The following is a 27,751-nucleotide window of genomic DNA, read 5'->3' on the forward strand; positions in this document are numbered from 1 at the left end:
CAGCTTCCAAATACATGAGTGGGTGGATATAGAAATAATCCACATAAATTAATTTTGGATACAAGATTACAAAACAGAGAGATGCAGGACAGTCTCTGGAGATCGGGCATGGAGACGGAGTTACATTCAGTTTCAATACAATTCAGGAAGTTATATGTATTTCTTTCACCTCCGGATTTTAGGTCCAACATGTTTTGAATAACGTGAAAATTTGTATAAATTCAGATAAAAATAATGAAAATAAATATTTGAAACATTGCAACCACTAATCCAGTGGTTATGTACTTTACAGTACAGACCACACACACAGATTGAGTGTATCAAGTGGCTCTCGTCCACGAGGAGAAGGGAACACATGCTGTCATGCCATCTTGGCTGAGACAGCAGACAGCGGAGCGCGACCTGTGGCTGACTCCCGAGGGAGAGTGAGGTCATGTCAGATATCAGCCCAGAGATCAGAATTAATGGTGCAGCACGCCAACGCTTGACTCCAAAACTGTTGTGTTCTTCGTGGCTTTATCTTGATATACATTAAAAAGGTAGATGCCAATAGCATGACCTCTAATGGCAACATAACATTATAGTAAATAAATGTTGGCTGTGGGCATTACCAACAACAAAAGAACAAACTAGTTCTGAGACAACATTCTGAAGTTCAGATTGAAGCCTTGTCTCCATCTCCCTTGTGCTCATATTTTAATTTATGTGTGCACTACATTTAATCCACTGGCCAAACAAGAGTGGCTCCCACTAAAATGAAAAGGCTCTGATCCATAGGAGCTATATAGAGGGATAACGCATTGTCATTAGGATTGTATTAATGGGGCCATAGGATGCTGGAAGGCTTTAATCAGTGTGCCGGTAATCCTTCTGCCTTTAAACTGGGGCCGGCACAGTGATCCCCCCTCCCTTCTTGGGCAACAGTGCGCATATGCACACGCACAGGGACACACACACACACACACACACACACACACACACACACACACACACACACACACACACACACACACCTCTGTGGGCACCATAGGGATACGGGCCCAGGTTGAGAGGTGGCGCACCCCGAAACGGAGACGCCCTGAACTTGGAGGAGCAGCTGGTAGAAGAAAGACTGAAGAGATGGATGGAGAGACAGATGTGGGGAAAGACCGACTCAAACAATACAAGATGGCAATGCTGGTGTTATGAGAAGATATAGAGATTGGGTTGGTCACGGTCAATAATGGTGGAAGTGATTCAATTAAAATGAGTTTAACTTTTTCTGAATGGACATCGGAGTAGACGCTTGCGAGACAGGAAAAGAATGAACTCTAACTTTTGAATAAATATCCAAGATCTATCATTAATCACACCAGCGTCCCCCCTGTAAACATACGATGGAGGTTTAAGATCATTTTATTATTGTGGTCAGTGAAATAAGGCACAGAAAAAAATGGTATGGTAGCTTGTTCTACCGATACAAGAGAGAAAGGAGACGTCCATGGGAGGGGAGTGGGCCGGCTGTGGACTCATTACCAATGGGAGTGGGTGTAAAAGGTGACATTGTGTGCATGAGGATGAGGGGTGGTCCTTCTCCCAGAGTTCTCTGAGAGCATTAGGGTAGAGGAGTTAAAGAGCTTCTAATGGGATCTGGATGCTGTCGTGTTTACCCTGCCCCCTCCCCCTCCCGCACGCCCACTGCATTGTGGAAGTTGCTGGGCTTTGGGACACCACAATGGGCTGAGTGGAGGGACAGATGGGGGTCCCTTTCGAACAGGGCACAAAAAACATCCAAGCTAGGAGGGCCGTGGTATCTGAGCGAACCAGCAGCCTGCGTGCCCAACTGCCAGACGGTAGACAATATTAGCGGTGGAGGAAAAACTGAAAACAGTATTTAAATGCAGGGTCCCTTTGCCCAGGTACTGTGCACGACATCAGTGTGAGCCACAGCCGCGTGGCGTTGGTCCAGGTTCACTGGGCCCACCTGACCTTTGCACACTCCCGTACATACTTACTATACTTTGGGTTTCTCCATGAGATTGTCAGACTGGAACAAGCTCGCAAAAGTTAAGAGAATTAGTAACACCGATGTTGAAATTAGTAGCGCTCACATGTAATATTCCGTGGCTTTAAGCACCGTTTATCAAAGGGTTAACCGTGGTCAGGCAGGAGGGTGAGCACAGGTGTCATGTGATTAGAACAGGGCCGTGTGAGGAGCATCGGGGAGAGGCTGATGAGGAGCACTGGAGGAGGGGAGAGGGCGGTCCCAGCCAAAGTAGCAACAGATGGGCCTGATGAGAGCTCAGGTTGTAAACTTGCTGTTGGGAACATCTGTCCATTTGTCCATCTGCCTCACTCAGTGTTTACAGTTCGTTTAGTAGAAACCCATTAATTACAAAACTGCAGTCTAGCCATTGTTGCACCCTTTGTCAGTATATTAATTAGATCAGACCACAACCAAATCCATGTGCACTAGTGCAATGCAGATAATTAACTTAATGAATAATTCTAAATACTTTAATAGTGTTTTTTTTTGCTATAAAACCGGGGTGGGAAAAACATAAACCCACCTCAGTTATGATCCAATCAAAACAGTTTTATGCCATTCCCACAGATAAGCCCATCCATCACATCTGTGTCACTATGGCAAAGAAGTCATGCTGTTCATTTTCAGGAAGACACACAAATAAGTGGATTGAAATGGAAGCGTGTATAAAGCCGGATTAGAGAGACATTAGCAATTACTGTAAACACACTCTTTATAATCTGTGCATTTATGCAAATACCTCAACACTCAGAGCTAAATGTCAACCAACATCAGGTAACTGAAATTAGTATTTGGTACATTTAGTGGATCTTCCTCTACATAAGACATTTACATGCATCTCAAATGAAAAAAAGTCACCGATCAAAGAAACACATTAATGCGGGAATACAATGCATTGATTTAAGACCCAAAAAAAGAGAAGCATAACAGTTTGATTAGAAATGTTACATCACGTATGGGTAGGTTACTTTTTGGGGTAAAAATAGTTACTTCAATTTGCTCTGCAGGGAGCGGATAAAGGAGAATTAAGCAGCTGATCTGGGCTCAGTGGCCAGAGTGTTACATTAAACAGTAATCCAGACCAGTGGATGGTTGGAGAAGGGATAGCCTCTTTTAATCCTGCACTCCATTCAGCCAACACTCCCATCAGCCATCAAAGGCACACAAACTGAGCCCAACGTCTTCCTTCTGCTACACAAGAGATTAAACTTCTCAAGACGTTACACCAACTTTTGCAAATAATAGTTTCAGAGTTAAACCTTTGTTCTTGAAAGGTGAAATAAGAGCAGTGAAGCATAACAGTGTGCCGGGTCTTTCTTAGTGTGTTTACTGCATGAGCACCTCCTCCTCCTCCTCCATTGTCAGCAGCAGCATCCATAAGGGTTTCCTAAATCTTAGTCCTGGCCACAGGGTAAGGCAAGAGTCCTGGTGAGCAATCTCAGTGCACACTGTCCCCCTATATGTAACAGATGTTACTGGGGCAACAGTTGGTATTAAAAGGGAGGGGCTTCAGGCCATCTGTCCAGGGTCAACATTTGAAAAGGGGTGGTAGAGATGGTGGCACGTTCAGGAACATGGTACGTATTTACTTGAAAAGAGGGAATATAACCAGCATTGTAATCCTGTTCAATGTGAGCTTTTATTTAAGATCGTCTTTGTGAAGATTTTGAGTGCGAGATGTGAAACTCCAGAGAGCGTCTTGCAGAAAACTACAGCTTCAGTGCAAAAGCACCATCTAGTGGTTAAAGACAATACTACAAACAACTTTATTGATCATTTAAACTGCTATTAAAAACTATTGAGTCAAGAGTAAAGGCTGGTGCTACACCCTTATGGTTAGTGTAAGTGCAATAAAATCACAATATATAAAACAGGAAGTTTGTTTTCAACCATATCACATAGTGTCCAACTGAGATTTTAGGCTCTCAGTCATATGGTCGACGCCATCCCGGAAATCTGCCATCTTCTGATGACAAACCTTTCTCTGGAGAGTGGAAAAAAATGCAGGCCATGTGAACAACCACTCCAAACATATTCAAGCAAAACCTCACTTCATCACACACACAACACCGATTTTAAGGACACTCACAAGGTAGATCTTTAGCCTCTCTTTTTCCATTTGATAGTAGTCAGCCACAGTCAGCTCGATGACGTCTTTCTTCAAGGTTAAGAATCCACAGTTGGGGCTACGTTTTGAATGTTCAGTCCTGGGCAGAGAACATGCTATTGAGGACATTAGTGCAAGGGACAACATCTGCATTTTACACACAGAGCAATGTCGTGTCATCCTTAACCCTAGTTAGCCCCTTTCAGGACTTAGGCATTTGTTCCTTCATATCATCAGAGAGGACACACCAGTTGCAAAAGAGTAGTGACACACAGCTGGAATAATTGAACCATGGCAGGACACTGAATGTAACTATTCCTTTTCGATTCATAAGTTGTAGTTAGTTGGGATGACTGCTCCAAGGCAAGGACGTCTCATTTTGATAAACGCATGTTGCCCAACTCCTTGCTTCTCCTCCTCCGCTCGCATCTTCCATGTGTAGGACTAAGATGTGAGGAGAGGAGGCAAGAAAAGATGAGAAGAATAGCTTAATGAAAAGCAACCACACATTTCCTCATGGGCACTGCCTACATTTTTGGTTTTAAAATGAGCCCGCTTTAAATAAATCCAACTCAACTGGGATACAATCTTCTGTAAAAGCAAAAACACCAAAAAGATTTTATTTTTTAAATGACATCATGCTGATTAAGATAAAGAAACTGCAACAACATTTAAAACAGGTAATTATAATTTTATATATATATATATATATATTAGTGCTGTGAAAAATAACGCATTAACGCATTATGATTAAATTACAGGATTAATTAGTTGGTTTTTTTAACGCATGCGCAGAATGCGCGTCTGTTGTTGGTCGTCTCTAACCAGTAGCATGTCATTCTGTCTCTACGTGTCGCATTAACACTTCTCGGCTCTCCGTCTGAAGGTAGGTTAGGTAAAGGAAAAGGCCTGAGGAAGTTGACATGCTTAATTTACCAAGGATCGTCATCTGGCTCCCATCCCTCAAGCTCAAGCAAACAGAAGAAACAGCAAGCAACATCAGGCTCATTCTCACTCGGGCAGTGGACAAACCCAGCCGTGGCCATCTGCAAAGACAAACCAAGCAGCAACAGATGTTTTAATGTCCCCACCATACTGTAAAAAAGAAAAGAAAAAAAAGCAAGCACAAAATGTGTTGAATGTTATGAGCTGCTAACTCAATGACAAATGAGACAAATGCAAGAACAAAAGAGCATAGCTGGAGGGAATTTAGTGTAATGGAGAACAAAACCAGCAGATAATCTAATTTTGGCTCTGGGGGGGGGGGGGAGATGTGGTAACATGGCATATAGTGTTGCTCACCAAGTGAGGTGTCAGCAGCCCATCCATCACATGACAAGGATGGGCAAAGGGTAGAGTCAGTGCACCAGTGACACCTGCTTAACCATCGATCACACACTGTGACAGCCTTAGATAAAAGGCTGTAGTATAAGATTACGTAACTTGAAGTGTCAACATGATTTGGGAAAATCAATAATTATTTTCAGTAGCCACCGTGTCCTAGGGCTGACAGACAGATCCTGAGTGAATTAAGAGGAAGCCTCCCTCACATTACCCCAGTCTGACCTCCCGCTGCCTGTCTTACCATGAAGTAGTTAGTGCCTTCTAGTGGTGGAAAGTAACTTAGCTTACGTCTACTTTCCATTTAATGCTACTTTACACTTCTACTCCACAACATTTTAGAAGCCAACATTTTACTTTTGAAACATTAGTAACATTAATTTAACAGAGCTTGTTCAGCTACTTTCAACTTCTTCCACCATTGGTGCTTTAATTTCAGTTAAATTCCTCTTTTTAATACACAACATTGTATCATTGCACATAAAAAAAGCTGTCAATCGTAAATATTGCTGGAAGCCTTTTATCATAACCAGCAGCGTCGAGACTCGGCGGCCCTCTTACCTTCTCAGGTGTGCAGTTACAATCTTCTCTAAATGGCCAGTCTGCAAAGCTTTGTTCGCGTACTTCATGACTGTACATTTTGTCATAAGTGGAAAACCTGGCGGATAGAAGATTAATGTTGGACATAGCTTCAGCATAAAACGGTCTCGACTCAATGTACTGTGTTTGCCGACGATCGCACACTGCACAGGTGTTTCGGTTTTGGCTAATTAAAGTCTGCGCAGGTTGAGGTGGGCGGGACTCTGTCGGGACGTAAGTAAGTTCAACATGGCGGAGCCCTACTGCAGCCACATTTTGACTTTTTTTTGTAGACGTGAATAAAAAAATTGTACAGCATAACTGTACCTAAATACTTTTTAAATATCTGAATATGAATCTATTATATGTGTGTTGCAGTATGGGTTAGACAAATCCAGAAGCTGCATTTCAATGTTACAGTTTTTTTTACTACTTAATTAATTAATGTTTTATAAAATATATATGCCAGACTGCTTAAAAACATTAAAAAATAATATATATATATATATATATATATTAGGGCTGTCAGCGTTAACGCGTTAATCTATGCGATTAATTTGGCCGCGATTAACGCACTAAAATATTTAAACGCAATTAACGCAACTCTGTTTACTTCCGGTGTCGTTGAAGTTGTTGCACTCCTCTGAGTGTCAAGCCGCGGCAGTCCGCCTCCTTCCTCCCGTCTGCTCCTCGATATTCACAGAGAAGCAGAGGGCGACGTGTCGGTGACGCGGGGCGGAAGGTGCAGGGGACTTTTTTTTTTTTTTGCTCCGCTCGATGCGCGCGCAGACACGCCGGCATGGAGCTCTGCGGCGCGCGAGACGGAGAGCCGAGAAGAGTGAACGACACGTGGAGACAGAATGACATGCTGCTGTAGAGACGACCAACAACAGACGTTTAGTTTAACACAAGAACAAAGACGTCTTGAAGGAAAGAACCTTACATTACTTCTGCTGTAATCTGGCGCGATAGAGAAAATTTCAGGGGGGCGGGGCCTCACCTTGAGAGAATGGTGGGGAAAACACTGGGATGTGTCACATGCAAAAGTGACTTTACATTTTTTTGTAAAATCGAGAAAATGAGCCCAGCCTCCAGAGGGTTAACGTGACATATTGTCAGTTTACCAAGGCCACTGGTTCTGCTGCTGTTCAATGTTAAAGATGACAGGACCAATGGGGTCTCTAATACACCTTTGTTTACTAATCTGGATGTTTCACTGAAGAAACAATTTATCATCCACGATATTAAATACCTCACTGGCTCTGTATCGGTAGGAGCCTCTTTGAAAACACAGCTCTGTGTGAAGTTTTGTCTTTAAAAAAGAATACAATTAAACAAGTGTCTAAAATACACGCTGTCTGAAGGGATTACTCATTCATTTAGAAGATTTAGTCTTTAGAAAAAAAAAAAACTTTTAATCGCGATTAATGAATTTCAAAATGTGCGATCAATTAGTTAATTTTTTTTAATCGATTGACAGCCCGAATATATATATATGTATATATATATATATATATAGTCTTCATGAAGCACAAAGGAAAGTGTAGGCTATGAGCTTAACTCCCCCTTTGAGAGAAATTCAAGGATGTTGTTTACTGTAAAGATTTTTGATATTTTAGATAGATAGATAGATAGATATATACTTTATTAATCCCCAAGGGGAAATTTGTTTGTCGAGTAAGCAGCACACAACACAAAAAAAAAAACACAAAAAAAAAGAAAAAAAGATGAAGAAAATGTAGAATAAAAGTAAAATAAAAAAAAAAATAATATAACATATAATATATATAATATACAAACAACATACATTACACACAACAACACACACAAATACAAAACAAAAAATACAAATAAAGTGTGCAAAAAAAGTGTGTGTGTGAGCAAATGAAATGCAATGAATGAAATGTGTGTAAAATGTGTGTGTGTAACAAATGAGATAGACAAGTGCAGATCAGGGTGGTAGTAGTTATTGTAGTTATATTTAGAAGAGCAGAGATGTTCTCAAGTGAGCCCTCCACTGGCAGGGGCAGGAATGTTCTCTGGTATCCGTCCTGCTGTCTCCGTGTCAGACGAGGTGGAGGGAGCGTCTGGAGACCTGTGAGAAAGTCCTCAGTGGTGAGGTGGTGGTCCGGGTGGGGTGTCAATAAGGGTCGTCGCGTCCTCCCAAGTGGACTCCACCACCTGTCCCAGCAGTCTCCACCTACAGAGATTCTCATGGCCCCAGTTCCAACCAGTGTGCTGGTGAGGCTGGTCAGTTCGCCCGGGCAGCAGACTTAGGCAAAGGCACACTGCTCCCAGCAGACAATGGCAAAGAACTCCCGAAGAACACTGCACTGCCGTGTCTTCTAAATCTTCCAGCATGCTGCTCACAGACGACCCTTCTTCTTCAAGGGAAAAATGTTGAACTTCCCCTACAAAGCCACCTGCTGATCTTCACCCTCCATCGTCAGTCCCTTCTCCTGTCCCTGGGCCAGGCACTCCAGAGTCCTCCACCAGAGCCACCTCCTCCTGAAGTCCACCACCATCTGTCTGGTCTTGGCCACGAAGGCCACTGCTCCACCCCAGGCCCCACTTTCGCCCAACGCCACCACTGCCCTTGTCCTGCCGCCCAACCATCTCCACACTCCACTGTCCTGGCCTACAGTACATCCAGAACTGCACATGTATCAGTTCATGAGATGATGGCATGACTACCAGTTGTACTGGAGTGACTGAGAGAAGTTGGACATGTGAATTGTAACATCAGGAGACCACTGAGGAAGCACTCACAGGGCCACCGGACACCATCTGCCAGCCCACTCCATTGTGGACCTGCTGACATGGACGCCGTGCGGACGCACCGTGGATTTAGGGAGACGGCAGCAGCAGTGGCTGGACCACGCAATGCACAGGAGAAGTCAAAGGCTGGATGGATCACATTTATTATTGCTCTATACTCCTGTCTTATGTATTCAACCATGCAAAATAGGTAAACATTTAAACTTAAGTTTAAACTAGAGTTTAAACAAAAAGATGTGTGTGTTATGACTAACTTTACTTTGTTAACTTCTGTGATACTGTCTATATTAAAAGCTGTGCCACATCACAGATGTGTATAAGTAGGCCAAGATCGAGCATTCGTATTTAAGGTATTTCAGGCTGGAATTGCACTTTCCAGCTGCATATTTCTTCTGAAACATAACAATATACATAATAGCCAGTAAGTCAACTGTCAGATTTAATGGTTTGTGGTTTATACTTTACTAGCCTGTGAGAGACAGGGACAGTCCTGGGAAGCAGTGTGTCCCTGTAACACTACCCCGCAGGCCCCTTGGTGTTGAAATGTGCTTACAACTGTAAACTGCTGTCATTTTCCGCTTCTAACCTTATCTTCCTGCAGAGTGCCATGGATGAGTGCTGAGATGCAGTGTGCCTGCGTATAAGACTGAGAGTGTGTGATTTTTAAACTGTGTACGGTGATGCAGTGTCAGGGCTTATTCGCCTATTTCGCTTATCATGTCATGGTACTGTAGCTCCAAGTGGCCTGTAGGGTGGGTGGATAACATCTAGCTCTGAATTTACTCATGTGTGTGTTACTGTTCACTCAAAATCTTTCCATAAACGTTCAAACGTTTTTTCAGTTTTTTGCTGAGGTTTACCAGTTTGTCCTCTTTCATTCTCAGCAATAATAGCAATACAAAGGTTTACCATTTGGTGGTCCTTTATGACAATTTAGCAACAGTTCTGACTGTTAGATAATTTGTGTATTCTGTTATACCACAAAACATCTTTTCATTTGTTGATATTTCTCTGTGTACTGCATCTCACTTTCGCTCTTTATGCTTTCGATTACATTTATTTATTTATTCTATGCGACAGCTTCTGCTCTTCCTTTCTTCTCATCCAACTGCCCTCACTTATTAGGGCTTGCTACGATTAGCTACTTGACCCAAGTTTTGTTTTCACACAGGGCTGAGAGGGAAAGAGAGGGAGGGAGGAGATGGGATGTAGAGAGGTGGAGGGAAGGTAATAGATGTGTTTGTGGTTGCTATTTCCACATATCCTTTACATTGCCAGGCGTAGGGCTATGCCGTTTGCATACACAGCTCTTGGAAGAATAAAAACAGTTGAGGATCCTTCTTGATATATTTTTTTCCACCCGACCAGTTTCATACTGGGAGGGATATCACAGTGGAAATAGTTGTTTTTCAGTGTGCCTGGATAGGAGATTGGACTGACTCAATAAGGAGCTGCAGGAGGACTTGAGGTGCAATGTGGACCACAGGTAGGAAAGGAGCCTATTACCATCTGATGCTACAATAACTGTGTGCTTCTTTACTGTCTCTGTGTGGAGCGAGAAATACATCTTTTTAAAATTCAATTTGTCTATATGTAGCTACATTAAGTGGATTTTGCTGGTATACAATGCTCGGATGCACCACAAAACATTACACTTGTTTATATGAATGATCGGTCAAATGTAAGCAAATGCTCTTCATACAGTCTTCATTCTTGGCTCAAATACATGTTGCATGTCCCTGCAGCTGACAACTGTTCTGACAGCTTCATCTGTCCTCTGCTACCCTCACACAGACTGTTGACACCCCACATTTGGGGGGTGAAGGTGATCTTAATTTGAGCATATGTGTGCACAATTTGTCGTGTTTTCTCTCAACAAAACGTGTGTGGGAAGGAGACCAACTTTTGAAGAAGGGCTGTGGTTGACTTTTGACTTCCATGGTGATTTTGTTCAGCTACCACATCACTCTCAGCTGAGGAATGTCTGAGCTTTAGAAATAGACTGTGATCCACATAGAAAATCATTATATTCTGTTCTCTAAAATACACAACATTGTGTATCTTAAATGATTTAGTCAAGGAGAAGCAACAGTTAAGTTGTAGGGAAGTATGGACTGCAGTTATAGTGCAAATGTGTGGTCCGAGCGGTTGGAAAGAAAGACGTCCTGTCCTCTGGTGCTGGTGTAAAAATGTCAGGGACGTGTGAGAGTGTGGCAGTCAATATCAACATTCTTCATCTCTATACACAGGCGTGGATTCACAAGACAGTCACATGACCCACATATCACAAGTCCTCAAAAAACTGCAGACTCTATCAATCTTTTTATTTTTGTAGAGCTTTATCGACATGGCATTTTGATCAAAAAGCATGTAATGAAGGCATACACACTTAGTAAAAAGGCTGCAACTTCTTTTCTTAAAAGATTATTTTTGTGATTGGTGGATTAATCAGTTGGCTTCTAAAATGTCACAAAGAAAGGACAAATTCTGATCACAATATCTAGAGCACAACACTATCAATGTCTTGTTTGGTCCGGCTGACAACAAAAAAGAAACGGCATTTGTCCTTGAGAATTGACTGAAATGAAAAATATATTCTCAAAATAGATAAATATACTTTTGATCAATGAATCAATTCAACCAGCTGTGCCTTAATCATTGAATTAATGCAATTAGTATCTAATAACACTTTAATAAAGTGAGAAACAATCTAAAATGTACAACTGGAAACATTTTTTGCACATGTTCACACCTGATCAATAGTCTAAATTTAGTGAGATGATTTATCCCTCACAGTTGTAAACTGATATGCTCAACTGTCAGACTTGCAGACTCCGGCCACTTCAAGGGGAATGCAGAGGTCTTTTATTCATACTAAACGGCTGGTTGTGTGTGCTATGCATGCTCTTAATGAAGCCATTAAATAGACTGTGTCCTACGATGTGCTCATCATTTGGCAGATATAGAGATGTGATTCCTATAAAGTTACCTCAGATTCCATAGCTGGCATAGTAAGCTGTAATTTATTTTCTGGTGGCTCTATTAAATGCTTTGCCATATTATGACGGGCAAGTGTGCTGATACCCAGAGCTCGCCCACCTTTGACATTCATAGGCAGCCTCTACATTCACCACCACAGTGCCAAGAGACACCCAAACCGTGATATATGACCAAGGGGCAGACTCTGTGTCAACAGAAATCTTTTTCTGACACCATGCTAAGAAAAACGATGAACTATCGTTTCTGGAAAGTCACATATCGCCTGCGGGTTATGAAATATGAGTAGAATTCATGATCAACAGAAGTTGCATTTTGACACTGGTTTTGAGCTGTTGTGAGGAGGTGAGTTACACTCGGTCTGGCAGATTTCAGTGAGTGTAGCTTTATTGATTTCCCTTTGCAGGAAAGAATTAGGAAGACGGATCATAGCATTTGATGAATGGGGGCATTTGATGTCGTTTTCTCTCTCAGATTTGATAAATCTAAAAAATGCTGTCTCTGCACATCAGCAGACTAAGTCCGTATTCGTCCTTCATACTTATTAGTCGTTCCTGTCAAGTTTGACCTGTTACACTCAGGATCTGTGCACTTTGTCTAATTCCCCATTCTGCCCATAAAAACAGTTCCAGTAAGGACACTGGCCTCCGCAGCGTTGTCAAGTCTGTTGTACAGATAGTTTCCTATATGAGTTAGGTATTTCTGATTCAGTCTGACAGTCCATCAATTCAACCGGCTGTGCCTCATGTCTGTTTGGTTCCCTGATTTAACTGTGTGTGTTCATATGACTCTGCGAACATATGAGCCTCTCAGTTTACATGGCTTGGTTTTCAGTTTTCCAGATTGCTGTCTAGTAGGGTAGCTAAAACTTGAATATTTTACAGACAGATTACTCGAGTCCTGTGTTTACGGATTTACACCAGTAGAGGGCGGCATTAGTTAACAACCAATAACAACCACCATCAACCTCGCCATCATCTTGTACGGTGGCCTCGAGGTTCAAATCCCAACACTATGAGATATAACACAATTACAAAATAGAATACAGAGCCACAGGAATTAAAGGTACATTCAGGGGCATACAGACTTGGATTGTGACTCAATGTTTCCTATTTCCCTCTTTACACAACTTTACACACATGTATAAAGACGTAGTCGGCATGGTTGAAGTGCAGACCTTTAGCTTTACATTGGATATAACCAAACTATCACATTAACCTTTTAGGAACTGTTACCTCCACATTTTCAGAGGTTCAAAAGTAAATAGACAATTGTCTGAGAAATGGTTTGATGGCCAGGTGTAGCCCGTTACCTCGTTATTTCATGACAAATTAAGCAGATAAAAAGGTCATCTGGAGATGATTACAATTGTTGGATTTGGTAGCTGGTCCGGAAAACGCTTACCCTTCGTAACTAGGGTTGGGTACCGAAACCCGGTGCCAATATGGTACCGGTTCAATACGGTGATGTACCCGACGACATAGCGCATTTCTTTTGTCTTTTTTTTCTTTGGGCGCCTGAAAAAATTGAAAAAACTATTGTTGTGAACTTCTCGTGTTGTCAGCAGGTTCGCCCAGTCATCGTTTAACCTCACGCCATTTTGCTGACGGAGGTGTTGCCTGTTGTTGCGTCAGGGTTCGGTTTTTTCCGGGTTTCTTTGTTTCTGAACGGGTTTTTTTTTAGCACGCACACGCCGACACATCGCCAAGAAAGTGCCGCGACCTCCCTGTGATTTCCAGCAAAGCAGCAGATTGTGAATCTCTCAGGGAGCGGGGTGGCGATGGCGATTCAGATCGCCACCGGGAGGAGCGATTCAGGCGCGAGTCTGAATCGCGACCTCCCAACGATAGGGGGGTTTGGCGAAATCACACACTGATTATGACCTACACCCCATCCCGGGTGGGGTTATGTGGTTCTGTGGATTCACAAATTTTAACCCTTAAGTGGCTGACCGAAGGGTCGGAGGCTGAGCTATCAGCTTATAAGTGCCCTAACCTATGATTCAAAAAAAAAATTTATATATATATATATATATATATTATATATATATAGCTCCGGTCGCCCTGACGAAAAAAGTCTTGCGCCCCCCCCCCCCCCCATCAAGAAGGAGTTTATTAGGACTGGCCGTGTGTGACTACGCGGAGCCGCGTGAGCACACACCAGCGCCAGGCTGGCGACGGGGAGACGTCACCGTCCCCTGAACACGTGGAGACCGATTATGACGAGCAGCCCATGTTTAAGCTAGCTCGTAGCTGCGCGCTAGCTACGTGCGTGCAGGTACAGCGGTCCTGTGTATACCCGGTGTTGGAATACCCATCCCTATAACCCTTCATAATACTGAGGTCAAGAGGGAGGCTTTTTATTGTCAAAGTCTAGGAACAAGAGATGCCTTCATAAATCTGAATACAGAAGGTTTACAACATGTTGCAAACCACTGGTAACACTGAAGAACAGGAAGGCCATATTTAGCCAGAGAGCATGACTTAAACCAAGATTAACTTGGACCAGAAGGATGGGAAGAGAAAAGTGTGGAGAAGGAAATGAACGGCTCCTGATCTGAAGCAAACCCCATCATCTGGTTAACGTGGTGGAGGCAGTGCTGCGGCACAGGCTTGCATGGCTGCCAATGGAACTGGGCAACTGGTGTTCATTGATGATGTCACAGCTGATAGAAGTAGCAGGATGAGTTTTGAGGTGTTGAGGGTGTACTATGTACTCAGATTCAGCCAAATGCTGCAAAACGGATTGGACGGTGCTACTCGGTACAGATGGATAATGCTCCAAAAGTGAGCATGCTTTTAATTAATTTCAGCTAAAAGTGAGGGCAGAAAGACCCACAAATAAGCAGCACATGAAGGAGGCTGCAGTAAGGGCCTGGCAAACCATCTCAAGAGAGGAAACTCAGCGTTTGGTGATGACTATGATGGAATATTTTATATTGATAATGGATGATTATATTCACTATCCATTAGTTTGTCAAATTAATTCTAAACCTCTGTAAATGTGGCAGACTGTAAACAAATTGCTGTAACTTCTAAACAGTTAATGCCATATTTTTGTTATATCCATTGTAAAGTCTACTCATCAACTTCATATTGACTGTTTTTTTTCAAATACGTTACAGTCGTGTAAATAGGCAAAAATAGAACAATTGTGTCACAGTCTGAATACTTATGAACCTGATTGTAAATGTCTTTTTAATTTTTCCAAATAAACAATGTTATGTCATTAACAGTTGGATTTGCATGAAACTCTCCTGGTTGGATTGTCATTCCACTTTAGAACATTTTTTAAATGTGTCTAGCATTGTTGGATTCTTCAATACATTCAATACAATCATAGAACTATCGGTATAATAATACCAACATTGACGTGGTTCCCACAGGACACACACAGCGGCTTCTTGGGTAAAAGTGATATGTGTTGCTTGTTACTTGGAAGCCTGTTGCATCCCACACAGACACTAAAGGGTGCCTTGGTATGTCGGTGTCAGATCCCCAGGCTTGACAAGTTGAGAGTGGAAACGGGATGTGTTGCTACAAAGCGCTCCATTTAACTGGTCTGCGATGTCTGAAGGACATCTTTATGGTTGCCTGAATAAATAATTATACAAGTTTGAACTTTTACATGGAGAATATAAGTAGTTTTCAATAACTACCCTTTTACCATAATTTAATCCAATTAGTTGCTGGTCAGCTGCAAAAATGGAAAATGTGTCTTCATAAATCATACGAGTCAACATTTATGAATGATAAGAAAGACATTCGTGAGTGAAGTACCTCTAGCAAGTCAAGTAAATTGCAAATGAAAATACATTAGTTCATTATTCATTGAAGATATACCCCTAGTGGCCACTTAACATGTGCCCCCTGATACCCATCCATTCAAAGGTGATAGAGGTCATTCTAAGAATGATCGATCTGTAGCCAATGGCAAACGGGGAGCTTAATAGCCCAATTTCCTTTCCTCTTTCCTATCTCTTCTTCCTGTTTCTCCCTACCACCCTCTGTGCCCCCATACCTGCCATCTGTTTCCCCCCCTGCGTCCTCACTCCTCTCCTCTGCCGTGTCCTCTCTCCTTCTTCTTACCTATGGATGATACAGGATCTCCGTGCTCCAATTTCCCCCTCTCATCATGACATCCATTAAAATGGCGTTGGGTCCTGGGCCCCCGCTGGCCCGACAGCACATTAGCACTCGGTCCATTGAACGCCAACAAGGACCGGCTCTGAATTATTGATACCAACACAACTAATGAGGAAACCCTATCTCAGCTCTTTTACTGACACACAAACACACACACACACACATACACATGCTCATGGAAGGACTTGCACGCATTGCTGTATTGATGAGAACTATTCTCATCAATACTTCCAGCTGCTGGTGTCCCATTTTCAAAAACTAATATCCTCAGCGCTCAGTCCATTTCCTGCAAACACTGTGTGTTGGTTCGTTTTATCCAAGAAGCCACAGGCTCAAATTCATTTTCTATTCTGTATGTTTGTCCTTTTGCACTCTTCAATGTGTGTTCCACAAATGTGAGTCAATTACTCCCTGTGTGTAATGGCTAATCTGTATTACCGCTGCAGGTGTTATATGGAGCTACCATATGTTCCATAACTCCAGCAGGTAGTCAGTGTATCTTACCCACATTTACAATTTGTAAAAATGTGTTTGGGTCTTCCAATGTACACTGTTCATTCAATGGTTCACATGTATGCAGTGGAGCTGCTGTGTAGAGCGGTACTGGAGGTGTCTGCCAGCCTCCTTAGTATTCACTCCAACACCCTGTGACTCACAGCCTCAGCCTGAGAAAAAAAGGGGGGGGGTTAGAGATAGAAAAGAAAAAGAGAAGGCGAGAGCAGGACACGAAGAGGCAATATGAACATCAGGCAGAATGTTCTGTCGCCCCAGGCTCACGTGTTTATATCCGTGTGATTGCAAGTATCCCCGCCCAAGAGGATTCGTTTTTTGACAGCTTTCTTAAGCCTTAAGTGCAGAGCTTCTCAACCACATTGTTTTCAAAAGTCTCTCTCTGGCTATCTTGACTCTTCACATGTGAATCTGTAGACACACAGAGAGAGACGAGAGCTCAGAGATGACAGCAGACGGACGCTGTTTGAGTGGTTTCTTGGCATGGAGGAAGTGGACCTGTGAAGCCCGATTAGTGGCTGCATTGCTCTGGTCCACACAGTTTAGGTCTCTGCAGCCGTTGTGTCCGACGGTCTTTGTCGGTATTCCGTCCTCCCGGTCGTCTCCCCTTGTCATTCCACTTTTCCTCATCCCTCTGTCAGTTGCATTCAGCTTAATCTCTGCCCCTCCTTCTTCGTCTGCCTCCTCCGCTCTGTCGCTTTCTATTTCATCTTTCCTTTTTTGCTTGCCTCCCCCACTCCACTCCCAGTCTAAATTCCATCCTTTTGACGAAAACACAGCGGTTGATAAAATGCACAACCTTGCCTGGGCAGGTTAGGAGATGGAAGGAGAAAAGGGGAGAAGGGCAGAGCCACAGACACAAAAAGGTTAATCCTTTAACAAGTCTTCATACACATGGAGTCAAAGGACAGAGAAGGGTGGAGGGGGCGTGGGGGAGGGTGGTGTGTGTGTGTGTGTGGGTGGGGAGGGGGGGTGGACAATCATCCTCTTCGTAAGGGGGAGATTTGTGAGAAGAATTTGAGAAATGAAATAGAGTAACAGTGGCTGAGGGAAAAGGCAAGCTCTGTCTCTCTTTCATGACGTCCACTCTGCATGATGACAAGTGTCTGTCGCTGTTTCCATTGGTTGAGGCTGCCACCAATCAGAGCAGAGGCATGTGTAAGGTGCCTTTAGGTTATACCCAACCCCAAAAACAAGAAGCATAGAGAGGGAGAGAAAGCCAGAGTGTGAAGGGGAACGTGCGTTTCACTGAGAAAGACCAAAGCCAGCGCAGACTCCAGTGCGGTGAAGTCCTTCCCTCTGAAGCTGCCTGAGAGATGACACCGCTCAGAAGACACTGCTTGTCAGCTTTTTGTTGGAGACCACTACAATTCCTCCTGGCTGCTGTGGAGAAGAAGATATTTGCTCTGTAACCTCCCCCTATGATAGGCTGTCACAATTTAGGCTCCCCCTCCTCTTTGACACCCCCTTGCCTCCCCTCTCTCTCCCTCTCCCTCTCTTGCCTACTTACCCCCTCCATACAGCACTCAGGCTTACCTGAGCCACAACTGCAGAAAGGCTGGACCCCCTCCTCCATACACACACACGCACACGCACACACACACACACACACACACACACACACACACACACACACACACACACACACACACACACACACAGACTTACACACACCTACACACACACACACACCCTTGTGCTCTATCGCTCATAATCACACTCAGCTTTTTACCTGGAGAGGGCAGGCGCAAGGAACGGCATGAGCACAGCAGCAGCAGTCTCTCCTCTCGTCTAGCGCTGCCTGTCTGAGTTGGCTCTTTCTGGAGAGTGGAGAGGAACTCTGAAAAGAGATTTGGGAGTCTTTGTCCCTTGGCGAAAGCAGGCAAGACGGGGGCAGTGAGGGAGCACTTGTCAACCCAGGGACACCAGAGGCAAAGCACATCATGATTTTGGGTAAGTTGTCGCTTTTTGGTGCATTGGGATTTTGGAGAGGTCAATCATGTCGTTGGATCACCAATCCCTACTTAAACTTGGCCGCTGGCAGCTCTTTATTGACAGTGCGCTCTGATGGTTTCCATCCTCAGAGACATCTGTCAATAATGACCGCTGGGATGAACCTTTACATCGTGGTTAGTGCTTGTAGTTGCGATAATAGTGATCCATGAATATGGCAGGTGTGAGTGATGACAGGGAAGGTCAAAGCTGGACAATGTCATTATGGTTTGGTCACGTGACCAGGCTACATATTCTCATGCCCTGTGAGAAGAGGTAACAATGGTTGGTTTCATACTCCTGATAACTGATGGAATGCTAATTCCTACAAATGGGGGAGACAGAATTCCTCAAGTACATATTTCTCTCAGGTATTTGTTACACTACCACCTAGTTTCTACATGACCAAACAAGTTGTCACAAAAATTGCCTTTTTAAACAAAGCCATCGAAGATTCAGTCCTCAGTTTGCAGCACAGTCTAGCTTTTAGTTATCAAACAGGGCTGTTCTGTTCTGAGTCAGGCGGCACTTTCTTCTTCAGTATTCTGGTCTCATAGTAGCATGTCTGAGAGAGGGGATGCTGTGTGGTCTCTGCTCCACATAGTCAGCTTGCACATACATACAGAGGATGGGAGCTTGCCACTGTTACTCTATGTGACCGATCCTGGTGGGCTGCTGTGGAAAGGATAGTGTGTGTTTCATAGGCAACACTGAGCACGTCAGCTTGTGAAAGTGTTCCAGAGTCTTCTACTGTGTGTATGCCTGTGGGAGTATGTGACTTTATTCTGTGTCCATTTGTTTCAAGTGTGTGTGTGTGAGTTGCTATGTTCTTTGCCGGAGAGGCGGCTTTGTTTTAACGCATGCCTGGGCTGATTCAGGCGCAGCTCTACTCCTCTCCCGGCAGGCATGTTTCTCAAGCAGACATCTCTAATGATTAAAGGGAGTCATGTAGTCTGGGGTGTGCATATTGAGGGGGTACGTATTCCTGTGATCTAAATGCTCAGAGCAAGACAGTATACATCATGTCTGTGGAACTGTTCAAATGTTAACTCTCACTCTCTCAAGTTTTTAGTTTTAGTTTTTTACATGGTCATTTTGTGTCTGTCCGTTTTGGCGTTGGCTACATTTCCACTTTCTTGCTCTGGTCAAAAAGGAGCAATTACCTGACCTAATCTAACAGTAAGACAAGCACTGTCTGGCAGCTCCAGTAAATTATATTTTACCCCAGCCACACCACAGCTGTCCCACGATAACTAACAGTAGGTAGAGTTGCTTATAAAAGCAATGGTTTGGGCTTAGAGTAGTTATTATAGTGCGTCTATTTCAACTGTTTAGCACTACAGTTGTGGGATGAGTAATAAAAGATGGAATGTGACTTCTGTGTGCTTCTGAAGGCAGTAGCATGAATCATGAATTCTGCCTTTGCAGAAGCTCTATTGACTGCATGTACTGCTGATTTCTTTTTTTTTCTTTTTCTTTGTTTCAAACTTTATATTAAACAGTGTTCAAACTGTAATAATGTACTGTAGCTCAGATATACCAAACCAGTGTGTCCATAAAACCGTCCCTCTTCGAGGAAAGTTGACGTAGACCTCTCCGGATTAACTCAGATAGGTATCTTCCATTATTTCTGTTGATTTTCCAGTACCTAACATTCTGCTCCATTTGCGTTATCATGTGGCTGCTGAGTGATTTGACATTTCTGTCTTTCCTCCTCTGAAAAGGGTAATGACATTGTAATGACCTTTACAATTTTGACGCTGGCGGATCTGGACCTCCAATCAGCACATTTCCTGATTCTGCTCTCTGAAATAAATCTGCAAGGTTGTGATAACATATCTCTGACAAATGGCAATATATAGAATTAAAAACAAAACGATAATACAATTTGATCTGCGTATGGTGTGAGTAAGCCTGTGTAAACCACAGCTGTGTAGGGCTATTAGTCTCTTTCTATCCTTTGTTTTGTATGACCTTGAGCAAACAACCGTTCCCAGTGTGGCTCTGTCCTTGACGATGCATTCACAAGTCCATGGTAACTAGCTTCGTAGGCAATCCGGGCCCCTGGCTCAGGTCTTTGGCCGCTGTGATAGCGATGACAGCCCTGATGCTGATAATGGCAATGGATGTGTTGTTGTGCTGTACAGTGAGCTCTTTACCAAGCCATGGGCAGCCAGCTTAGCTCACTGCCTGACATGGGCTCTGCACCAAGTTCGGGGTATGGGACTGCTTCTGATGCCGTTTGTGCTTGTGCATTAACATGTGTGTGTGTTATCTTGGCAGAGAACAGAGCCAAGCAGCAGGAGAACAACGGCAAGCTAATAGATCACATGATCACCGGGCTCCCGTTGACGTACAGCCTCTCGATTGACTGCGTTGTCATTGTGATCAGCCATCATGTTGTCAAAAAAAATAAAATCCTCCTACGCTTTCAGCACAGTGATGCCCGGAGGGAGCTCCTGGTTTGGAATCTGCTCTGAGATAAGAAGTGTCTTTTCCATCACTGTTACCCACAATGCTGCATGATGGCAATGTGACAAGCTTTCCGGGGACATTCCACTTTGTTAGCTTCATCTCAAAGTTTTTTTCGGGGAGCCTCACTTCATGTTTGGATGTTGTTCGTCTCATCTTCCTGTCTCTTTGCGTCAGAGCTCACCTCCTGAGTGCAGGACCATGCAGTCCGTCCGTCTCTTTGTCTTTGTGTGCCCACTCTGCCTCATCTGTCTTCATATAATCTGTCTCTATGTTGACCTGTCTGCATAGCTATTGCTCATTCCATTCTTCAAGCTCTCCCGCCCCCGTCCTCTAACAGCCTGCAGATACTCACCTGGTTCCACAGGTCAGCTCAAAGAGAATCTTTGAACACATCAGCAGTTTCCGCCATTCTCTCCATGACGGCTTTGCTCTCTTTGTTAATGTCAAAGTCACACAGTTATTCTAACTTCCTATTGAGTCAGATATTTGGTATGCATGTCACAGTTTGTTCCATTCTGCTTTTTTGGATTATCCAAGATATAACTGGGACACTTTTGTGTTGCGGAAGCCTGAGAATTGTGCAGCTAAACACGCTGACCAAACTATGCATTTATACTGCTTATTGCTTTGGCAACACTGAGATATAAACATTCACACGTGATTAGCACCTGTGAAGGTTAAATCTCGCGAAATCAATCTGCAAACTCGCAGTTAATTTGGATTTCTTAAGTGAAAACTCAATGTTCACTCTTTATATTTCTACTGGGCCACTGGCTTGCTTTGCAGGATATTCTTTCTCCATTCAGATGGAATATTTTTTTCTGGCAAGTTGGAGGGATGGCTAAGACATAGCGCTTTGTGATTATGAGAAAGTTCATCTTATTCCCATAATTGTAATTAGAATAGAACACATATTTTAGGAGTGACCTAGGATGCAAGATTAATGTGACATTATTCATTTATAGGGAGAATCAACTCCTGTTTCGCGGAGTAGACTTGTCAGTCAAAAAGCCACTATAACAGGTCTCTTCCCCTCCCTCCCTTGCTCTTCTATACCGCTCCATCTGTTTATGCTGGAGTGACTGTGTGTCAGCAGGTTGTCAATACCGCTGTTAAAAGACTCTTATGAATAGCCCTGTTATTGGACTGGTTGGAAGGCTACCTATTGTGTCTTTGAGTGCATCTCTGTCTGTGTGTGTGTGTGTGTTTGTCTGTGTGTGGCCCATCAGTGTGTGTAACACTGCAGAGCAGAGGGAGGTGGAAGTGTCTGTATGCTCTGACTCCCACTGCAGTGACCTCTGTCAAAGACCATTCATATAGGCCTAAATGGCACAAGAGCACGCATGGTTTGATATAATGAATTACTGTGATGAGGTCTTTACTTATTCTAAAAACACACTGAATGTATACATGATGCAACATTTGCATATACTCTAATAAAACGCACAGTTTATGCGACACACACCGGTGCCGGCACCTGCCACCACAACAGCCCACTGCTGTTGCTCCGTGAAGCAAAGACATCCACCCGTCTGTGATAATGGGGTGACGTTAGTGCATTCACCAAGGCAGCCCGCATGAAAACTTACTGCGAATCCCGAGGCTACAAGACACCTGGGAGATAAAGCCTGGACAACGTGTTGTATGCTTCAACAGTCACTCTGATCACAAAGTGGAACGAGGCACATGGTTCTTCACACTGCAGCTCTCTGGTGCCATTATCTACTGTCCTTATGCCTTTGCATCACTAAGACTCTGCAGTTATATTCTGATATATCTTATTGGTATCTTGATAATCATTTGCTTTTTAGTTGTGTTAAAGTTTGGTGATATTGTTCTGCAGGGCTTCCCATGCATTTAAATCTTGAGAACTACAAATGAGTTTAAATATATTTCCCATGTGTACTTTCTTTTTTTGCCTACACAGGTGTTGGATTACCTCGTGACAAAAATGTGTCAGACCAAAAGTCTGGCTCTATTATTCAATGCTTACATTATACTTGCACAACCTTATTTTCTTCATGTAACTGAACAAAAACAGATATTTTAGAGAGGATAGTGCAGGGACATAACTGATACTAAAATATCAATAAAATATTGACTTAGATGATGACCAGACACCAGCAATGCAGGAGTGGAGGTGCACTGAACATATCAGTTCTGCTTCAAAGCACCCATGCTTGATTACTTGTATGAGTGTGGTATAATAGTCACATTTGAACGTTTTAGTATTGAATGCAAACATCTGGTGCTGCCGGACTTGAAATGGCAAAGTGCTATGCGTCAGATTCTTGAAATAAGAGGTACACGTTTTATCCATGTCATATACAGCCCTTGTGCTTTCTCTTTCCTGCTCATTCAATTTTAAAAATTCTAACTGTTCTATTGATCAATTAATGGGATAATTCAGAACAGCGTTTGAAGGTGCATGAATCACAATTTCCCAAACAGCAGCAGAGCATAAAAAGGTTGAGCAAAGCTAACGTTTTGCGTCGATAGATGTTGCATTAATCATGCCTGCTCTATTTCTGTGTGCTCAGAAGAGAGAGAGAGAGAGAGAGAGAGAGAGAGAGAGAGAGAGAGAGAGAGAGAGAGAGAGAGAGAGAGAGAGAGAGAGAGAGAGAGAGAGAGAGAGAGAGAGAGAGAGAGAGAGAGAGAGAGAGGCAGACAGACAGATAAAATGGAGTCAAAAGTGTCCTCATGAAAGAGAATTAGCTCCATCCAGCTCTGGGAGGAAGAGGAAATTCCTCTGAGTGCTGTTGAGATATAGGTTTCACACAAAGACCAAAGAAAAATCAATTATCCTTGAGATGCAGCAAGGTCAATTCATAGGGCCATGGCTAGAGAGGAGGAAGCTGGAGGAGGAGGAGAAGTGGGAGGGGGAGAAGGAAGTTGATGAAGCAACCAAATAATGGGAGAGCGGGATTGAACAAGAAGTGTAGAAGGAGAAAAACAAAAAACTTAAGGGAGCATTGAAGAGATGAAGGCAGAGAGGAAATGAGCAAACAGGGTGACGATCTTTCGGTTAAAGATGGCCGCCGGGGTGGAATAGATGCTTCCGTCCATCAGTAAATCATTGAGCTGAAGTCTCTCTGTATCGTCTGACCCATGCAAAGGCAAATGTGAACAGTAGATCTGACACACTGTTGTGAATGTCACGCTACAGCCTGAACCGTACTTATTACCACAAGGACACCGTCTCCCTCTGTGACCTCATCCACCCAAACAGCTCTCAACTCACTCCCACAGGCACAGAGACTGAAGGAGTAGTTGGCTTCCAAGAAGCCTTGAGCTACAGCTTTTAATCCTTAATGTTCCACGAATAGCTCAGAATAGCCTAAATCTCTCGCCCTAACGCCTTCCCCCTGCCAACTAAATCGGTCCCAATGTGTTTTGATGGTGTGTGTATCGCGACTGAATGGACGCAGACAAGCTTGGCGGTATAAAAGTGGCAGCAGGTCAAGCTCAGACTTGCCCTCTGTGGCATCGTTCCCCCTCACGGCAACTGATTGCAGCGAGCAGGTGGGGCTTCGTTCGACGTCGGATGAGAGTCGGGGAAACCGTGCTAGCAGGTAGTTAGGATCTGCTTGGCGGGCTTAGTGCCGGCGTCTGGTATGCACACCTGTCTCCACACAAGTTCTACCTTGAACAAGCGGCACTACCCCTAAGAGAGAGAGAGAGAGAGAGAGAGAGTGGGAGAGAAACAGGAGATTGGGTTTTGCCAGGACCTGCACCAAAGCTCCCTGCACCTGCCTGGGGGGAGTGGGGGAGGAGCATCGGAGGATCGCGAGGGTGGGGTGCCAGAGGTGTGGATTAGCAAGCTGTTAGGGCCACAGGGGTAATGTGGCATCTGAGCTCGTCCGTTGACTGTATGTTGCTATGTGTGTATCTTGTTGCTGTCACATGTTGTATTTTGGGCTCTTGGTTTCCTTCAAGGTCAATTCTTATGCACATCTAGTGAAGAGATTTTTGTGCCGGTGGAATCTGAAATTCCAAGCGTGGAGATTGTATCCTGAACTGAGCTTTCAATCCCCCACTGTCAGTGTCTCCTCATGCAGCGGCAGTCAGTCAGTGCGGGTCACGGATGAATGAACTCCTGCTTCAACACAGCTCTCAGCTAACAGTGAAACTCAGACAGCGGCTGGCGATGGGGTTCAAAAGAGCACGGGGGGAAATGTAACAAATCAGAAGAAGCATGAAAATAAGCATTTCCATAAAATTAGCATATATTTCATGTCTGTGCAATTGGTCCAATGAGACGGTAAAAACCGCGCAGCTACACATAAGCGACTTCACATTGAATCTTTCACATCTGAATAATGTCAGTTAATGTTTGGTCTTGTAATGGGATTGCTTATTAAAGTAGCAATTTTTTTGTATTTGTATTTGTGTATTTTATTCTGTCAATCATTGAAATACAATACAATACTATTCTATATAAATACAAAACAGAAAGACTGAAAAGGCATCGGTAGAAGCAAAAATGCTTATATATTCCTATCCTAAATTAATATGATCAAATAAATCTGATAATTAATATAACATTTAAAAAAAGAATAACATCTCTCAAATCATATTTACACTCATGTATTGAAAACACAGCCTGGCAGTGACTTTGCTTTAGCTCTGTACATTGTCTGCATTATTTTATAATAAACCAAATCATGACATTTCATAACATGTGTGTACTCATAGTAACCACATTATTCATCAGGAGTGTGACAGCATGTCAGAGCGCAGCAGGAACCGTACACAATGGAACAGCAGTGCTTCTGCCGCCACCCGACATTTTCTCATTTGCGCCAGTGATGGCTTTCGCGTAAATGTGAGAGATTATATTTACAGTAGCACTGAAGATGGTTTGTGTCTCTGTGCTGGGCCAATAATCACCAGCCAACCAGCGCCACACATCTTCATTAGAGGATTAGCCTGCAGGGAGACAGCTTGTGTTCTTTTGCTTTTATTGGTGGCCGGGCGTCCAGTCCTTTCAGCCTCGGCTTCTCCTCTCCGTGTCTCCTCTGCTTAAAAGGGAACATAGCCACATGCTCACTTGAGAATCACACACTCACACATGCACAAATACATACACTTGATCCTCGTCTCAATACCCTCCTTTTTTCTATCTCATCCGATCTCTTTTCTGTCTCTCCCATATGCTCAAACCCACATGTACCTAATGCTCAAACATCTTGTCAGTTTGCTCCCTCGAGGTGCATTCGCTGCCCGGAAGCCGCTCATACTCAAGACAGAACAAATTAAGGTCACAGCAGGAAAACCGAGCCAGCAAAGGACAACAGGATCTGCCAAGTGTGTGTGTGTGTGTGTGTGTGTGTGTGTGTGTGCCTTTATTGTTTTGTCTCTTCTGACCTCTAAACAGTGGCATGACTCCAGAGAGAGCTGTTGTCAAATGGCTCCTGTCCCACTCAAAGAAAAAGTCACCTTCATTGCACCATTTTGCAGGATAAAAGATGTCATCCCCTTCCGTTGAGGCTGGAAAACAGAGGGAAGAATGCTCTTTTGTCGGCTCTTTGATATCACCTGATGACGACTGTGGGATTAGATTCCCTCTTGTGTCTGCTGGGAGTGTTGTTGGCCCATCAAGGCTGCTCTGATGTCTGAAGGTTTCCTTCTTTTTATATATGGTGAGCATATGGGCTACAGCAGCCATGGACACCTGAGATGGAGATCTTGTCACCTGCACCGCAATAAATATATAGTTAGAAAGATGTATATATAGACAAACCAATAGATATAAAGACAATTATATTTGTATATGCACGGTTGCTTTGCCTCTTTTGCTCCTTTTACCCTTCTACCTTTCATCACATGGTGGCAGCTACGTTATCATACTGGCTGGTCCCGGTGGGGTCCAGAAGTTCCACAGGGTTTGTCTCTGCCTGTCTCGGCCTCAGACCTCCCCTCAAGGACAATATCGTATTCTGCCTGACTGTGCTCGCCTGTGTAATCCATAGCTGCAGGGAGGGTGACCTTCACAGCAGGCAGCCTGACAGCAGGCTGCGACACACAGGCACTCAGGGAAAAGGACAGGTCGGGCAAAAAGGGTGCTGGGAGCACGACACGGCAGTTCTTAAATAACTACCCTTTCATATTTCACTCTCTGCATGTGGTCGCTTGCTCTCTTTCAACAGCGACAGTATAATGAATATTAAAGTGTTTGTTAGCCAAAGACTGCATGTCTTTTGATTTCAAGAGCAAAGGAACATCTGCATCCCTTTAATGCCTTAATAGTGGATTTAATTTTTTGGGTTGATATATTGTCATTATGACGAGCATACATTTAACTTGGATTTTATCCTTTAAAGAAGCTTTCAATATCAATAATGTAGTTAGTGCCACCATTTCTAAAGGAGTATCGTTCAATCTTAATAGTCGTGTTCGTCACCAACTGCCGTTCAAGCAGCATCCTGCAGTTTGCTCTTTGTTGCGGGAAAAGATATATTGTTATCGCATCCAGTACAACCTGCTGACCGAGTAGGCAAAGTCCGAAAAAGTTATTGACAGTTATGTGATGAGATGACGCAGCCAAATGTGTCGCTGCTCATGAATGATGCATCCACCGGCCTGGTGGAGAAAGAGAGCAAAGCTGGGGTGCTGTGTGTGCATGGTGCAGAACAAGGTGAGCCTCTTGATGGTGGAGTCTAGCTCTTGCTCACTCCCTCTATTTCCTCTCCTTTTCTATTTCCCCCTCTCCTTTCTCTTACCCTCTCTCTGAGACTCTGATAGCAGGACAGAGAGAGTAGGAGGGAGATGAGAGTACAGGGGGAGGGGGGGGGGGGGAGC

At 43.6% G+C, this 27,751-nt stretch overlaps 2 protein-coding genes across 5 annotated transcripts in view; one reads left to right on the plus strand and one right to left on the minus strand.

Moving 5' to 3' along the window:
• Positions 1-2,720: 2,720 nt before the first annotated feature.
• birc5b (baculoviral IAP repeat containing 5b) lies at positions 2,721-6,966 on the minus strand. 2 transcript variants are annotated; one of them, XM_056423387.1, is made up of 5 exons: positions 6,667-6,966; positions 6,036-6,132; positions 5,070-5,179; positions 4,116-4,233; positions 2,721-4,010 (listed from the first exon to the last, which is right to left on the minus strand). In XM_056423387.1, the coding sequence occupies exons 1-5, from the start codon at positions 6,918-6,920 to the stop codon at positions 3,921-3,923; spliced, it is 669 nt and encodes a 222-aa protein (XP_056279362.1). In that variant the 5' UTR covers positions 6,921-6,966; the 3' UTR covers positions 2,721-3,920. The 2 variants fall into 2 exon arrangements, with proteins under 2 accessions (XP_056279362.1, XP_056279363.1); XM_056423388.1 differs by having other exon boundaries at positions 6,658-6,747.
• Positions 6,967-18,108: 11,142 nt separating this feature from the next.
• znf385a (zinc finger protein 385A) overlaps positions 18,109-27,751 on the plus strand; it is a 56,235-nt gene continuing 46,592 nt past the window's right edge. For 2 of the 3 annotated variants that reach the window (XM_056423589.1, XM_056423591.1), the window contains exon 1: positions 18,109-18,436. In XM_056423589.1, the coding sequence (XP_056279564.1) occupies positions 18,427-18,436 (10 nt within the window). In that variant the 5' untranslated portion in view covers positions 18,109-18,426. The remainder of the gene's footprint in view (positions 18,437-27,751) is intronic. The other variant, XM_056423593.1, reaches the window with a different exon arrangement.

Source organism: Pseudoliparis swirei, chromosome 9 (assembly GCF_029220125.1).
Source record: "Pseudoliparis swirei isolate HS2019 ecotype Mariana Trench chromosome 9, NWPU_hadal_v1, whole genome shotgun sequence".
Taxonomy (NCBI): domain Eukaryota; kingdom Metazoa; phylum Chordata; class Actinopteri; order Perciformes; family Liparidae; genus Pseudoliparis; species Pseudoliparis swirei.

Excerpts from the sequence above, each read along its gene's own strand:
- birc5b (XM_056423387.1), bottom strand. The coding sequence starts at position 6,920 with ATGTCATTCTGTCTCCACGTGTCGTTCACTCTTCTCGGCTCTCCGTCT. Across the intron at positions 5,180-6,035 it reads GTAACTGCACACCTGAGAAG|ATGGCCACGGCTGGGTTTGT; the intron begins GTAAGAGGGCCG and ends TTGTCTTTGCAG. Across the intron at positions 4,234-5,069 it reads GAGCCAGATGACGATCCTTG|GACTGAACATTCAAAACGTA; the intron begins GTAAATTAAGCA and ends TTCTCTGCCCAG.